Genomic DNA, 17,086 nt, shown 5'->3' on the forward strand with positions numbered 1-17,086 from the left:
TTCATAGCCTGATTGTTTAAGACCATAGAGGCTTTTCTTTAACAACCAACAATCATTATTATCCTTATATTCACTTTTAATACCAACAGGTTTTTTCATATAAATAATATGTTTTAATGGGGCGTGCAAGTAAGCAGTTTCCACATCTAGATGGTTAACTATATAGTTTTTACTAGCTGCCCACACTAAAGCTGCCCTCAAGGTTGCTGCCTTAAGACTAGGTGCAAACACCTCATCATAGTCATTAGCATTCTGCCTAAAACCTTGGGCTACTAACCTTGCCTTATGGATTAAATTACCATCTTTATCTATTTTTACCTTAAATATCCATTTGCAGCCAATGGTTTTCTTTCCTGCAGGTAATTTGGCATTTTCATACACCTTCATATCTCTTAATGAATTCAGTTCCTTATTCATTGCTGCATACCATTTTTTTTTTTTCTTTATTAGGATACTTTTTAATTTCTTCTACAGAATTAGGAACTTCATTAATCTGGCACACTGTGTTAGCCTGGTACCTATCAGGCGGTCTAGATACACGTGTAGTTCTTCTGGGAATTACAGGGCTTACAGGAGGACTTTGTTGAACTACTACCTGTTCATCTTCCTCATCCTGTTCAGCTATTGAATCTGTTTCTTCCTTTATGGGCACTATTTCATCCTGTATTTGTCTCTTTACTTTATTTTTAAAGTTACAGGGATAACTAATGGGATTTCTATAGGATTCAATAATTACATCTTTATTGGCATCCTGTTCTAATTTCTCCCATCCTTCATGTTCTAGAAATTGGGCACTAGCACTACATAACACTTTAGATGTGCCTTTCTCCCAAAATCTATATGCCCTATGGTTTGCCTGATAACCAACGAAGAAAAATCTTTTAGCTCTATGTTGCCCTTTTTTTCTGAGTTGTGCAGGAATATGCACCCATGCTGGTGCACCAAATGTGCAGGTAACTTAGGTCAGGTTTCCTGCCATGCCATCTGGTGAATGGTATTTCACCTGTTGTTGTATTAACAACGTTGTTCAATATGTTATTAGCACACATTGTAGCCTCCCCCACAAAGAATCAGGTAACCCAGAATCATTTAACATTGTTCTAACCATTGCCTGTAGTGTTTGGCCTCTTCTTTCAATAAAAGCATTATGTTCTGGCCTGTATGGAGCAGACTTCTTATGCTCTATTCCAGCTACCTTAAGTCTGTTCTGGAATTTGTTATTAATAAATTCCGTACCATTATCTGTCACCAGGGTTATCAGTTGTCGTTTAGACTTTCTTTCAGCAAACCTAAGCCAATTGAAAAAATGTTGATATGTTTCAGTTTTGCTTTTCATTAAATAGCAAAACCCATATCTAGAATAATGGTCCATAATGCTCAGTATATATCTAGCACCCCCATACTGGGTTTCTTTGGACCTATTATGTCTGCAAATACTACTTCTAAAGGTTCTTTTGTTTTGAAACCATTTAGCCTATTTGCAGGCAATACTTTGCTCTTATCTTCACAGCAAACATTACAACGCAAATATTTATCACAAGGTTTTAACCTTATTCCTTCAGATAACTCAACTGTACGTTTTAGCATTTTAAAATTTACATGCCCCAAACGTCTATGCAATAAATGGATACATTCATTATGAGGCTTTATATTATTAAATACAGTTTGAGCCTCCCCTTTCTTACTATTATCTAAGACATATAATGTTCCATTTAAAGCTGCAGTTACCCTTTTGTTATCTTTTTCAATTATGCAATTATTATCTTTAAAAGTAATTACATAACCTAATTTATCTAATACCCTTACTGAAAGCAAATTAAACTTTAGTTGCGGTACATACAACATTTTTATATCCTGGTTTATGTACGGACAACGTGCAAAACCTTGACCTTTCGCTTTCAGGTTCCAGCCATTGGCAAGAGATATATGTTGAGAACTTGTAGACATTTTTATAAATTTTGTCTTATCTCTTGTGATGCAGTGGGATGCGCCACTGTCAACCACCCATAAATTATTCTTCACATCAGAGTTACTAAACGTGGCTAGTTCAAATGCTTTCTTTGGCTTTTTTACATTCTGGCTTTTTCTCTTTTTGCAAAATCTTGCCAAATGTCCTCTGCCTCCACAATTAAAACACTTTTTAATTGTGTATGCTGTTGAAGATAAATTCTCTTCTTCCAGGTGCTGTACTTTGCTTTGCTGGTTTCTTTCAAACTTTGAAGATAATTTCTCTTCTTTCTTATCTTCTCTCAGCTCGTCACGCTCACGCCTTCTTCTGGCTTCTTCTAGTAGCCTGCCTGTAATCTCGGTTAATGAGAGGCTTTCTTTTGGCAATACCTCTAACGAAGTCACATAGTCATCATAGCTTTGATCTAATGAAGATAATATTATGTAGACTTGTTGAAGTTCATTAAATATAAGCTCTTTTTCTTGCAAATCTTGAAAAATGCTCTTCATACAGTTTAAATGAACTAACATATCTCCATTCCTCTGAAGATGCGTTCAAAAGCTTCCGTGTAAGATTTATATGTGCTCCTACACTGTCCCGAACATAAATCTTCCTGAGGTTCTCCCAGCAGTTTGCAGCATTTTCTTCTCCACGAATATGGACAAGCTGCTGATCACAGAGAGTCAGTCCTATGATGCATAAAGCCTGCTCATTCTTCAGTTTAAAGTCTTGTAACTTTTCTTTATCATCATCATTAGCAGGATCCCAGCTGCTCACATCTGGTGGGTTTGCTATAATGTCCCACAAACCTTCTCTGCGTAGAAGTAAACTACATTTCATTGACCATGAAACATAGTTTGTTCCATCCAGCCTGGATATCATGGACAGTTGTGACTGTGCCATTACTCTTCAGATATTTTAACTATTTTAAACTAATTAAAACAGTTTGTTTTTACAGTAATGTGCAACTCACACCAACTCTCTCTGCTATATCCTGGTTAGTTAGACTATGCTGCTGGGCCCATAACCAATGTTAGGGTTTTTGGGAATTAACCCCTAGCAGAGTATTGCAGCAGTAGTCAAGCCAGGCAACCAAAACGAGAGTGGAAGGGCCCCAGAGTATACACACACTGAACACAAACACTGTTTGTAGTTTAAATAGTTTTTAATCCAGTTAGAGTTTAAGCATTGTCATTCAGTCCATTAAGTCATTCACAGTATTTCCATCCAGTAAGACTCACTAGTATAGTCCAAGTTAAGAGTCCTTGCAATATCTTTATCAGCCGATAAAGATATCTTCTCCTCCTCCGGTTTCACTCTCCAGAGAAATAAACGCTGGATATTCAGCAAACAGTAGCAAACAAGAACAGTTCAGTCACAGGCACTCACAGTCAGTAATCACAGTTAGTCGCAGCAGCACACAGTTACAGTTACAGACAGTAACTCACAGTTAGTAACAGCCAGACAGTAAGCTTTCCAGCTTCTAATGCTTCCTTATATTGTAACTTCTAACCGCACCCTTAATCGGCTAATTGCCTGCTGCATTGTGCTTAAAGTGATAAGCACTTAAACCATGATATCTAAGTTTTATATATTTATTCACCCAAACCATATTTGGTATCAATGTTATACCTAACAGGGCTTACGGAACCTGCATGTGGGATTTAAATTTATTTACTACCGGTTCTATGGGTGTGGCTTGGTGGGGGCATGGGAGGGGAAGGATACTGTAAAATCTCCAGTCAGAGGTGGTATTTGCTGATTCTCCGAACTATTCGAAATTTCTGCTACCGGTTCTCCAGAACTGGTCAGAACCTGCTGAATACCACCTCTGCCTCCTCCCCCCGCATGAGTGGGAGAGGCCAATCCCAGTGGGGTGAGATGGTCCCTCAAGTAATCTAATCATGATGGTGATAACAATAGTGTTTAATACAAAAACATATAGGACTGTATATAATAATAAAAGGTCTTCCCCAATCTCATGACCTCCAGGTGAGTTTGGAGGGCAACTAAAATAAGTGAATCTGGCTCATCAGAGGCTCGACTTCTCTATGGTGGGTTTTACATTCATCACAATGCAACAGAGGAAAAGCTGAAAACGCTTTAAATAAATTAATGGCAATAAAAATAAAATGCAGAAATAAATTGATATTAATTATAACAATGCTCCCTCCTTTATGCCATTAAGATAATTGTAGATTTTTAGTTCAGTTGAATTTATTAGATTTGTGATGTCCTTCTACTCCTGGGTGACTTCATGATTTTATTTCACCCAGCCATTCCTAATTATGTATTTTTCAGAATATAAGACTTACTTTCCTCCCCTCCCCCAAAAGAGAGTGAAAATTTGGATGCTATTATACACCAAATGTAGCCCCGCCCACCCGCTGGCCTCCACCCTTTGGCTTCTGCCTCCCAGCAATTTGCCTCCTTACAGCAAACAGCCTGTTTCAGCTTCAGCACAGCCTGATTAGCACAAGCAGCGGATTTTCGGCCTCCCAACCATCAGCTGTTTCAGGCTGCAGGGATTGCCTATTGCCACCTCCACGCGCCCCATTTTTGGCCTCCACATCCCGTTTTCCGCCATTCCAATTCCGCCTCCTTTCGGCCTCTGCGTGCCCCATTTTTGTTCCAGGCGGCGGGATCGGAACAGGCGGAAAATGGGGTGCACGGAGGCGGCAATAGGCAATTGTAGCCTGAAACAGCTGATCCTCGGGAGGCCAGTCCAACTGACTATCAGCTGCTTGTGCTAATCAGGCTGTGTTGAAACTGAAACAGGCTGTTTGCTGCACTGAGGCAAATTGCTGGGAGGCAGAGGCAGATTTTTTCCCCTTGTTTTCTTCCCAAAAAGCTAGGTGCATCTTCGGAGTGTCTTATACTCCAGATATGGTAAGTGGTTAGTGATGTTCATTGCAGTGCAATACCTATTTTTATTTTGCATATTTTTAATGCGTTTCAGCTCACCCATTATCTTTTGATCAGGATGTGCCATAAAAGCTGTAAAATAAAAATAATAATAATTTGATGATACGGCTTTTGAGGTTAGGAGGAGCTGCATTCAGTTTCTCTGGGGTCCCTTCACTTTATTTAGTGAATATTGCAGAATGTTTTTTTTTCTCCAGGAGAACATACCGTTTAACACTTAATGCCAGCAAGAATTTATTATTCACCATTTTAAAATTTGGTTTATATTCTGCCTTTCTTCTCATTCCAAAATAGTATGTAATATATTATAGTTTTAGAATAATTTGGTAAAAAAATAAAATATGACTGTATAAGGTAAATGCTTGTAATAGCAGCACCTTCTTGAGGCTACCATTATTTATTTTGTCATTGTTCACATTTGTTTGACAGTCAATGCTTCGTGGGAGAGGAGGCTGTTACAAGCACACCTTTTATGGCATCGAAAGCCATCGCTGTATGGAGACCACACCGAGCTTGGCTTGTGCTAATAAATGTGTCTTCTGTTGGAGGTAAAGATCTGCGACTGTTGTTTTTTTTTAGCAAAAACGTTCCAATGTTTGTGCCTCCAAATCATTGTAGAACTCTGATGACTGCCTGGACAAGTCCCTGCAGTTTTTTTCGGCAAGATTTTGGAAGTGGGTTGCCATTCTGAGGGAGTGCGAATGAATCAAGGTCACCCAACTGGCTTCACATGCCTAAGGCAAGACTCCCAACTCAGTCTCCCAGTCTCTAGCCTGATGCCTTAACCCAGAGGTCTCCAAACTTGGCAACTTTAAGACTTGTGGACTTCAACTCCCAAAATTCCTCCTCCAGTCAAGTTAGCTCAAGAATTCTGGGAGTTGAAGTCCACAAGTCTTAAAGTTGCTGAGTTTGGAGACCCCTGCCTTAATCACTACACCAGACTTGCTCTCTGGGATTGATTCCATCAAGGGCCAAAATGATTAAAAAGAGTGCTGCTTTAATTTTGATAGTCCCAAATTCATTCTCAGGTACATAGCATTGTTTCTTAATTATACATTTCTATTTTTCAGACACCACACAAATCCTGTTGGCACAGAGTGGCGATGGAAGATGGACCAGCCAGAGATGATCTTGAAGGAGGCCATTGAGAACCATCAGAATTTGATCAAACAGTTTAAAGGTAGGTGAGGATCCTATATGTGTTATTTTTTTTAAGAAAGTGGATCTTGAATATACGTGGGAGAAGAGAGTCTTTTTAAGTATGTTTCTATTACATCAGAGCTTCAGGTTTTTCTTTCATCCTAGGTATAAATGATTAAATTGGACCCTAGGTTCTTTTGTTTCTGGAAATTATAATAGCTGCACATTTGGAGAATTCTTGGAATTACAATAGGAGGCTATTTGGATGACATCAGATGGAAAGATAGTGTAATAAGAAAAAAACATTCTAGTTTTAAACTAGATTTAGTTATATACAGATAGTCCTCAACTTTAGACTGCAGTGGAGTCCGGAATTTCCATTGCATGTCATGAAGGTTGTAGGTTGAAGCGCCCACATGACCGATCTAATTTTACATCGTTGGCAGCAGTTGTAAAGTGAGTGCCATGCTCATTAAGCCAACACTGTAACCTTTAAGCAAACCCATTGCTCTCAATGGGCAGTCTTTTAGGAAACCAGAAGAAAAAGCCAATTTCTGTAAAAAAAAAACATTGTAAATCATGGTGATATGATTGCGGGATGCTGCAAACAGCTGTAAATGTGGGCTGGCATCCAAAATGTTTATCAGAATTAACAGAAAATCTGTAATGTATTTTTAAATCATGTTATGACATACACCTTTACATTCTTTTAAACCTTCCTTCTTTAATTGCAGTTTTTTTTAAAAAATACTATTTCTACTTCAATGAAAAGAAATGTAGTTATTTAGTGTAGCTAATTGAGTTCCTAATATTTCTTTATGTATTCTTTGAGGTGGGCCTCATCAATGGAGATTAGAATATTATATGATCATAACATTGTGATATATATGTAAGCTGGTAAACTAAGAATGAACAGCTTTCTTGCAGCCAGAAATTGCTGTTGTAATATATCTGACTTCCAAGAGCTGCTGAGAGAGTAGCTCACGGGAGGAACTAAATGTTTGGGCCTGTTTGGGGAGGTTTAATGGTTCCTTAAGCATCTGAAAAGCTTAAGGCATTTTAGATTATCCTTTAACTTTCAAACATCACCATAGAAAGGATTAAAAATATTGTTCTACAGGTAGTCCTCGATTTACAACAATTCATTTAGTGATCATTCAAAGTTATAAAGGTACTGAAAACAGTGGCTTATGATCATTTTTCACATTTATGACCATTGCAGCATCTCCACAGTCTCATGACCAAAATTCAGACTCCTGACAACTGGTTCATATTTATGACGGTCACAGTGTCCCGGGGTCACATGATCACTTTTTGTGACCTACCAAAGTTAATAGGGAAGCCAAATTCACTGAATAACCATGCTACTAACAGCAGCTGCAGTTATTTACTTAACTACTGTGGCAAGAGAGGTCATAAAATGGGGCAAAATTCACTTAACAGCTGTCTCTGCTACAGAAATTTGGGGCTCAGTTGTGGTCGTATGTCGAGGACTACATGTACTTCAGGAGCTCTGGAGTCACAAAAGGAGTGCAGAGAGGGGGAGATGGTTTGCCTGCCGTCTTCTGGCCCTGAATTGTTCCTCTCTGCTGCAAACTATTCTCACCAGTCTGGTTGGAAATGACTTTATTCTGTTTTTAGGAGTCCCTGGCGTGAGAGATGATCGCTTCAGAGAAGGGATGGAGGCCAAGCATTGTGCATTGTCCCTTGTTGGGGAGCCAATCATGTACCCCCAGATCAACCAGTTCCTAAAGCTGCTGCATCATCGCAACATTTCAAGTTTTTTGGTTACAAATGCGCAGTTTCCAGAGGAAATTAGGTGATAAATCCAAAGAAATGGTACCTCTTCCTTCCCATTTGTTGGTGCTGCAAAGAGATTGAATAGCATTTGTCTGATATCATGTTGGGTTTCCTGCCTGAGGGGGTTGGACTAGAAGAGACCCCCCCACCCCCCAAGATCTTTTCCAGCTCTGTTATTCTGTTACTTCAGCCTACAATTAGGATAGTGTGCGGAGAGATTCATTGTGAAAAGTAGGCAGGCCAGAGATACAGTAATGGCTGGAGTTTGGACAATAATTGACGTTGAGTGGTTTAATTAAATCAATTAAATACAGTTGGCATGATTATTTCCTTAATTAATAATTTTGCCCATTGGTCTCCCTGAAAATTGTAAATTGATAGTTGTGTTTGGAAAGACCGAGGAGCACAATAAGGATTTTGGAAAGTACAAATGGGCTTAAGATTTATGTTTCTAATTTAGTCTCTATTAAGCTAGAAGTTAGATAAGAACTACTTTCTACATTCACACTATCCCACTTTGGAACTCAGTGTCACACATGCTCTTGGAAATAATCTGGAACCCAGAGCAGCTGCCACCCAAGATACATTGAATTTTAACTTCTTTTCCCTAAAAAAAAACTTTAATAGCAACATTCCAAAGTTTCAGAGCTTTCACTGTTGCCTCCCACACAGGAATCTCCAGCCTGTCACACAGCTGTATGTCAGTGTGGATGCCAGCACCAAAGATAGTCTGAAGAAGATTGATCGACCTCTTTTTAAAGACTTTTGGCAGCGGTTCCTAGATAGCTTGCAAGCCTTAGCTGAAAAGGTATGGCATTCAACTTACGTTTGGTTCCCCCTTGACACCGAAATAATAGGTTGTGGATCTTTTATATGATCATTGAGCCATGGTGGCACAGTGGTTAGAGTGCAGTACTGCAGGCTACTTCTGCTGACTGCCGGCTGCCTGCAATCTGACAGTTTGAATCTTACCAGGCTCAAGGTTGACTCAGCCTTCCATTCTTCCAAGGTGGGTAAAATGAGGACCCAGATTGCTTGGGGGCAATATGCTGACTCTGTAAAACACTTAGAGTGGGCTGTAAAGCACTGTAAAGCAGTATATAAGGCTAAGTGCTATTGCTATTATAACATCATCAAAACCTTTATGAATTACATTCTTTGAGTCAAAAGTTCAATTACAGTGAACTGTCATAGCTAAAATAAATCTATATTCTGATTGATTGGCTTCGTGCTCTTTTCAGTGGAAAACTAAATGCTAAATTCAGCACCAGTTACCTGATTTCCGTCTGGCCCTATGCATCCAGATGTAGTCCTACTCACATCCTTTTATTTGTATTTACTACTGCATGTTGTAATTTAAAACTGCTCTCTCCCAACATTTTTAGCGACAACGCACTGTCTACAGGTTAACACTGGTGAAAGCTTGGAATGTGGAGGAGCTGAAAGCTTATTCAGACTTGGTGTCTCTTGGCAAGCCAGATTTCATAGAAATAAAGGTGAGCTGTTGATTGTTAGGGTGGGCCCTTCTTGCCTCCCACACTTCACCTTTCGTGTGAGTTTGTTTTTCAGGCATGTGTTTTATGTATGATAAATGGCAAATTTATCTAGGCCTGGTTCCAACTACTTCCACAAATATTTTGGGGCGTACTTTGCTTTTCAGTCTATACCCTGCCCCCTTATTCTACATTCTGCATGACTCAGTTTGTACCTTTACCCTTGTTCTACATTCTGTTGTGATCCGCCGGCAGCCTGCAAAGATGGCAGCAGAATCGGACAGTGGGGAAGAACATGGGCCAGTCTAGGATTCTGGGGAAGACTTGGACGAGGGTCCTGCATCTGATACAAAGATGGGGCCAGGGCCATCTGAGAGTTATGTGCTGACTGGAGCCTCCAGAATCTGACAGTAGCGAGACAGAGGAACAAGGGGAGCATGTTCCCAGTGACCGTGTGCGCAGAGCTGTCGGAAGGCAAGAACAGTTAAGACAAAAGGGGCGACTCGAGAGTAAGGCTTGGAGGTGATTGCCCCTCCCATAAGATATAAAGGAGGTGCAAAGGGACAGGAACCTTTGCAGGAAGCAATGTTGTTTGCTCTGTTTGGATTGAACCTTGAAGCTCTGTGTGGACTTTATACTTCGTTTGGCTTTTTACAGTTAATTTAGCACTTTAGTTGTTGGCAGCAATTCAGAGGAGATAAAGGTGGGTGCTTATCTCGAGAGACTGTTTGGGACTCATTACGGGCTGGGAATGAACATAATTCCCCGTGTTGAAATAAATTTGGACTAAGTGTGTGCTTAATTACGGTCTCAGGAAGCCTTGGTCAGAACACATTCTCCATGACTAACTCTGAATTAAAAGGGGCTTTGCTGAGTAGCCTGTGAATCCATGGCGGAAAGAACATTAGCCATCATGATAGAGAACATTCATGTTCAGAGACATCACTATTTGCAGAGGACAGACAAGGTGAAGGCTTATTGCTTTCATGCCCTGCTTGTAAGGTTCTTGGGAATATCTGCTTGGACCTTTCATGGCTTCCAACTTAATCTATGGAGACCAGGTAGAAAAAGAGCAGGGGCAACCTGCACATTCATTTTCTATCCAGTTTGAAGTCCTTCCCATATTGAGCTGAACACCCATTCTTAGGCCAGCGTCATCTTAAAGATGTGATATTTTGATACAGGTAGTCTTTGACTTACGACTGTAATTGAGCCCCTATTATGGTCATAAGTTGTGAAGGTCTTTAAGTGGGTCATCATGACTCTGCCTGGTTTTATGGCCTTTTTTGTGGTGGTTACTAAGTGAATGTGGAGGTCGTAAAGAAAACCCATTGTTCACTGTGGGGTGGTGGTTTTTTTTTTTTGCTGGGAACCAGAAGTAGATGCCTCTTTACAGCAACAACATAAATCGCAGTCACGTGACTGGGAGCCACTGCAAATAGCCATAAATGTGAGTTAGTTGCTGACTTCCTAAAATATGGTAACATGACTGCAGAAAGGCCTGGCCAGCAGAACTTTGAATCCAGATTGTAAGTAACTTTTTTGGAATCTGTTGTAACTTCAGTCCCATAAGTCAAGGATTATCCTCATTGCTATTCACATTTTTCTTCTCCAGCCCTCCCTCCCCCTTTATTTTATCATGTATTTATTGACTATAAGGCTGAGATAAATAACTCCTTATCTTTACCTATAATTAATTAATTTAAAGAGTAGAAGGAACCCTACAGGAACAGAAACAGCAAATTTCTAAGCCTCCTATGATTGTGGAATGCTGGGAGAGGCAGTTCAGAGTTACATTGACTTATGGGCTGTTCCTTGTATCTTTATGATTTATATTGTTTTATTTAGTTTCCCTAATACGATTTATGTTGATTGCTTATTTAAAATCTTATGACTACCACTATGAATATATTTTTATGATGACTATGATCATGATTTATCACTTATAGCTTTTATGTACACTGAGAGCTTACACACTGAAGATAGATTCCTTGTGTGTCCAATCACACTTGGACAATAAAAAATTCTATTCCTATTCTATTCCATTCCATTCTATTTTTCTATTCTATTTTATTCTATACTATACTACACTACACTATTCATAGTTGTTGCAGCCATCCGATTGCTGATCCCCATTAGAAACAGCAGTGTTCAATGTTGTTTTTCAGCAGCTGCTATTCTTGTGGCCATTTATGGTCAACCTTGTTCTGGCAAAGATAAAGCAATCCTACTTTCTGGTTTTGCTATGAAAATTCTTCTCTTTGAGTAATTTGTAATGTTACTGCACTAGCATTTCCTAACTCTATGCCAATATATTCTTTCGAAAAGAAAAATTCCCCAAAATGAATGGGAGAGACGTCTAGGGCTCTAATCTTAAATAAATGTTTCTTCAACAGGGCGTGACATACTGTGGGGAAAGTTCAGCCAGCAACCTCACCATGGCCAATGTCCCTTGGCATGAAGAAGTGACGCACTTTGTGCAAGACCTGGCTGACCTCCTCCCAGACTATGAAATTGCCAGCGAACACGAGCACTCCAACTGTCTCCTCATTGCGCACAAGAAGGTAAATTCTAAGCCTCTTCAGGTTTTTTCCTGAAACTTACAATTAGGAAGATTGAAATATGTATTATTAGCATTGTAGACTCTTTTTTTTTCCAGCTCCACAGATAGTCTTCGACTTACAACTAAAGGTAGTCCTGGACTTACAACAGTTCATTTAGTGACCGTTCAAAGTTACGGCACTGAAAAAAAGGGACTTAGGATCATTTTTCACACTTAACGACCTTTGCCGCATCCCCATCATCATAATGTGCAATCAAAATTCAGATGCTTGGCAACTGGTTCATATTTAGGACCGTTGCTGTGTCCCAAGATCCTGTGATCTCCTTTTTGAGACCTTCTGACAAGCAAAGTCAATGGGGAAGCCAGATTCACTTAACAACCGGGTTACTAACTTAGCAACTGCAGTGATCCATTTATGCACATCAAGCCAACTGCGTGATCCTTGTAGTTGTGCATTGTAGCATCCCCACGATCCTTGTGATTAAAATTAGGGTGCTTAGCAACCGGTAAAAAAAAAAAAAACCCAAAAAACCAAAAAACAAAAAAAAACCCCAAACAATAAAAAAAAAATAAAAAAAAAAAAAAAAAAAAAAAAAAAAAAAAAAAAAAAAAAAAAAATAAAAAAAAAAAAAAAAAAAAAAAAAAAAAAAAAAAAAAAAAAAAAAAAAAAAAAAAATCAACTACATCGTCAAAAAAAAATCAAAAAAAAAAAAAAAAAAAAAAAAAAAAAAGTGTTGTAATGTATGCAGCATCCTCGGGTCATTTGATCATCATTTGCAATCTTCCTGGCTGGCTTTCAACAACCACAGTCAATGGGAGAAGCCAGGATCAACTGCATGGTTCACTTAACAACTTCCAATGATTCGTTTAACAACTCTGGCAAGAAAGATCATAAATTCGGATGTGACTCACTTAACAATCACCTTGTTTAGCGATGGAAATTCTGACCTCAACTGTGGTCGTAAATCGAGGACTACCTGTAATGATCTCGAAGGTGCTTTATGACAATTATAAACCAGTCCTGTCCTCCCCATATTTTGTTCTATTGTACTTTACTAATTTATTTGATTCTTTTTGTTAGTTTTTTTTTATTTTTAAATATGGTTTTCTATTGTGTAAGCTGCCTCGAGTCGCCATGGGGGAATAGGCAGCAATATTAAATCATTTTTAAAATAAGGGTGCTAATATTTTTGAGCCACAGGCCTCTTCGGGATTCAGGCCACGTGATTGATTGTGGTAAAACAGGGGTGTCAAACTCAAGGCCCGGGGACTGGATCTGGCCCGTAGGATGCTTAGATCTGGCCCAGGAGGCTGCCCTGGAAACAGCAAAAGTCTGGCCCACAGTGCCTCTGCCAGTGAAAATAGAGCTCAGGAAAGCCGCACATGGTATTCCCGATCTCCATTTTCGGCCAGGATGACCTCCTGAAACCCTCTGCCAGCAAAAATGGAGCTCGTGGGGCTCTGTTTTCCCTGGCAGAGGGCTGCAGGAGGCTGTCCCAGCCAAAAAACAAAGCTTGGGAACCCATTTTTGCTGACAGGAGTGATTTCAAGCTGGCCACACCCACCCCGCTGCCATGCCCAGCCCCAGTCCCCTGAGGTCAAAACGTAACCCTGATGCGGCGCTCAATTAAATTGAGTTTGACACCCCTGTTGTAAAAGGTTGCCATGGCTTTGCCAGTTTACCAAAGGCTGCCCTGTTAGTAGGGGCCAATCTCAAAATATTCATTTAACAGAAGGACATTCTGGTGTGATGGTTCCATATTACTCTTTCAAGTCCTGCAGGATACTTTCTATCAATTCAGCTGTTCCATTTTTTTGTCTGGGCAAACAACATATTTCTAAGCGCCAGGATTTTTTATTTTTATTTTTAGTCTAAGGAGGCCTGCCAGATCTGTGATTAATTGCTATTTGGAAAATCCAAACCCAAAATTAAATGAGGCAAAGAGCATAATGATGTCACAGTGACATCTATGGATACTATGTGAGGGAGTCCAGCATTCAAGTCACAACAAGTGTAAATTTAACAATGGGAATTGCAAAAGTGAGATAAAAGAGCAATCAAAATAATAGGCATGTTATGAATACTCAAAATTGGAAATCTAATCCAACCAAGGAAAATGTGCCATGCTCCTGTTCTCCAAATGAGAAGAGATTCCCAGTTTTTTGGGCCACCTCTGGAACAATCCATAACAATAAAAAAAAAATCTCTGTTTGGTGGAGCAGGCTGTACTAAATAAATTGTAACATCTGAATGGAGAGCAGGGTCAGGGAACTTGTATATAATTGAGATGCAAAATATTTGTCTATGACAGTAGATTTGATATTAGGATGTCAAAGTGGAGTGAAGAGGTTGATGTCTGTGGAGATTCTCAGTCATCCAGGTCATGGTTGTCCCAAAGGTGCTTTTTCAAGAAGAAACTGAACTTTGTTTTTCTATGAAGACATTTTCACTTCTCATCCAAAAAGCTTCAACTTCAACTGAACTGAAGGAGCTTCTTGGATGAGAAGTGAAAACATCTTCAAAGAAAAACAAAGTCCAGTTGCTTCTTGAAAAAGCACCTTTGGGGGAAGATTGACAGTAGAAGTCTTAGTACCCATAGCATTGCTTTAAGGCTGTCTGTCATACCTAAGAGACCTTCAATAAAGTTGGTTAGATAACATGTCAAACTAAAGAAAGGTTTGTTTAATTATGGGGTTTTTTGAAGAAAAAAAATGGCTGGGCTCATAATAGCACACTAATCCAAACAAGAAACAATATTATTTTTCAGTACAGCTTTCTCCAGTCTTTCTGTCTTCCAGATGTGTGGATTTTAGCTCCTAGAATTCTTAGCAGTGGTCATGCTAGCTGGGGAATTCTGAGGATTGAAATCTCTACGTATGGAGAGTGATCAGCTTGGAGAAAACTGGCTTGAGTGTGTTGTTTCACAATTTTGTCTGAATCAGTATATTTATTATAATAATATTATAATAAATAATATAATCTTTAGAGCAGGGGTTCCCAACCTGGGGTGCTTGCACCCCCTGGGGGTGCGAGACGATATTCCAGGGGGTGCGAGAAAAGTCCAGGTAAATAATAGGATATTGGCTATAAGTTGGCATTTTTATTTATTATTTATTTAAGGGGGTGTGAGGTTCGAGTGAAATTTCTTTAGGGGTGCAGGGCGAAAAAAAAGGTTGGGAACCACTGCTTTAGAGCCTTTAAAAAAAAAACAACCTCCCCTCTATTTGACAAATTATATATCTGCTTTTTCCTTTAGTTCAAGATAGAAGGGAAATGGCACACCTGGATTGACTATGATCGTTTTCAAGAATTGGTCCATGAATATGAACAGAGTGGAGGAATTAAAACATTCACTTCTGCTGACTATGTAGCACTGACTCCTCCTTGGGCAGTATTTGGAGCTAAGGAAAGAGGCTTTGACCCAGTGGACACAAGATTTCAACGAAAAAACAAAATAAAGGACATCTCTGGATGCTGACAACTTTAAAATCGGACCAAACAATCAGAATTTTTGGTTTTTACACTAACATCAGAAAGCGTTGCATAAAACTTGAGACTTCTACCGTATTTCTTTTGGGGCTGTCCAAAGTGGGTTTTTTTTTCCTTTTATTCTACCCAGAGGAAAATGGTAAGTTATATGTTTTTTAAAAGGCAGGTAGATGCTATGAATTTATCCTTCCCATATCTCTAAGTGAGAGAGAGATACAGGTAGTCCTTGACTTATGATCATAATTGAACCAGGAATTACTTCTGTCATAACTTTAAACAGTTGCTAAGCAACAGATTAAGTGTAATTTCACTTTCCACCCATATGCATCCTCCTTACTTTTCCATTTCTCATTCTAATCCAGAAGTGGACAGCTGTGCCCTTTCAGGTCCACAATTTTTGCAGTCCTCACAGCACCCAGAATGGTCATGGCCCACATTTTGTGACCTATTTTTGTCTATTCATGTGGCATTATCATCTGTGCTCCCTTCAAGCCACCTCCCCACAAAATAAAAAATAAAAAGTCCTGTTTTCTTAATTAAAGGTTTCCTTGAAATCAGTGAGGTATCTTGAGTCATACCTGTGGACTGTAGACAAAACTATTTTTATTTTCTTCCATAACAGTATTTGAAAAGATTGTTAAATCATGCAATACTGGAATGTGAAGGGTGTTTCTCCTGTTTCTCTGAATATCTGTTACAACAATCCTTATGTGCGGCAAACCTGGCCTGAATTGGCCATCTAAAAATGTTTGAAAAGACATGTGGCCCAATGGTGTATGTGTGGCCAAGCCTATATTAAATTGAAATACATTTGCTCATTGCTAGAAATTTAGCTCAATAAATTAAAAACAAGAAGTATCCCATCTCTTGGTGTGTGGATATTTTTTTTCTCCCAACTATGAATATAACAGTCCAGGATTAAAGCCTGTATCTATATTTTTTTCAGTGTTTCTTGCGGATCCATCAATTTCTGGGTTGTTTTGTTAAAATTGTTTGCTTTTTCAAATGTAACTAACATTCTTTTCCTTAATAATGTCTGCCCTACAGTAATTAGTTTTTCTCGAATTTATATATACCTTTTGATATCTGCTTTAAAAAAAGTTAAATTTTTGAAAGCAAGCAGAATAAAAATCTGAATTTCATACCTACCTTTGTGACTCAAGTAAAACGCTAATCCATTTTATTACTTTTTTGTATTATTTATAGAATGGTGGCAGCACATGAAATAATTCTGATTGACTGGAGTTCTTGCCTGAGGGTACATAAAGTCTGTCTTTCTACTGAAGACATCCTTCCCCAGGTGGTGTCCACCAAGTTTGTTGAAACTACAACTCCCAGAATTCCTTGGCAGTCATTGGGGAACACTTGGAGGGTACCAGACTGGAAAAGGCTGGTATAAGAAGTGATAATCCCATTTCTGCAAATACCTTAAGACATGGCCATTTAGCATCTGCTGGTATCTTTTTCACCTCCCCTGTTTAGTCAAAAAAGGATTTTATAACCTTGGGAGACCACAGCAATTATTATGTTAAAAAAGACCAGGACTTTCAGCAGTAGCTGATTACAACAAAGCACAAATATCTCAAAATTAGAAACCTTCCCATTTTGCTTGAAATCACATGATTATTTTTTCATGACAAAAGAAGAAAACGTATTTTATATTAAAAGCCAAAATAGTTGTTAACTATGAGGAAAAACAAAGTATATTTACAGTAAGAGTTCAAGCT

At 39.0% G+C, this 17,086-nt stretch overlaps 1 protein-coding gene across 2 annotated transcripts in view; it reads left to right on the forward strand.

Moving 5' to 3' along the window:
• LOC113414681 (S-adenosyl-L-methionine-dependent tRNA 4-demethylwyosine synthase TYW1-like) overlaps positions 1–16,507 on the forward strand; it is a 33,758-nt gene extending 17,251 nt beyond the window's left edge. For both annotated transcript variants that reach the window (XM_087958493.1, XM_087958498.1), the window contains exons 10-16: positions 5,303–5,421; positions 5,944–6,053; positions 7,655–7,832; positions 8,486–8,621; positions 9,199–9,309; positions 11,703–11,870; positions 15,127–16,507. In XM_087958493.1, coding sequence (XP_087814619.1) covers positions 5,303–5,421; positions 5,944–6,053; positions 7,655–7,832; positions 8,486–8,621; positions 9,199–9,309; positions 11,703–11,870; positions 15,127–15,348 — 1,044 coding nt within the window. In that variant the 3' untranslated portion in view covers positions 15,349–16,507. The remainder of the gene's footprint in view (positions 1–5,302; positions 5,422–5,943; positions 6,054–7,654; positions 7,833–8,485; positions 8,622–9,198; positions 9,310–11,702; positions 11,871–15,126) is intronic.
• The last annotated feature ends 579 nt before the right edge of the window (positions 16,508–17,086 follow it).

The sequence above is a fragment of the Notechis scutatus genome, chromosome 1, assembly GCF_049901735.1.
Source record: "Notechis scutatus isolate UNSWTSFEM ecotype Mainland chromosome 1, rNotScu1.2, whole genome shotgun sequence".
Classification (NCBI taxonomy): domain Eukaryota; kingdom Metazoa; phylum Chordata; class Lepidosauria; order Squamata; family Elapidae; genus Notechis; species Notechis scutatus.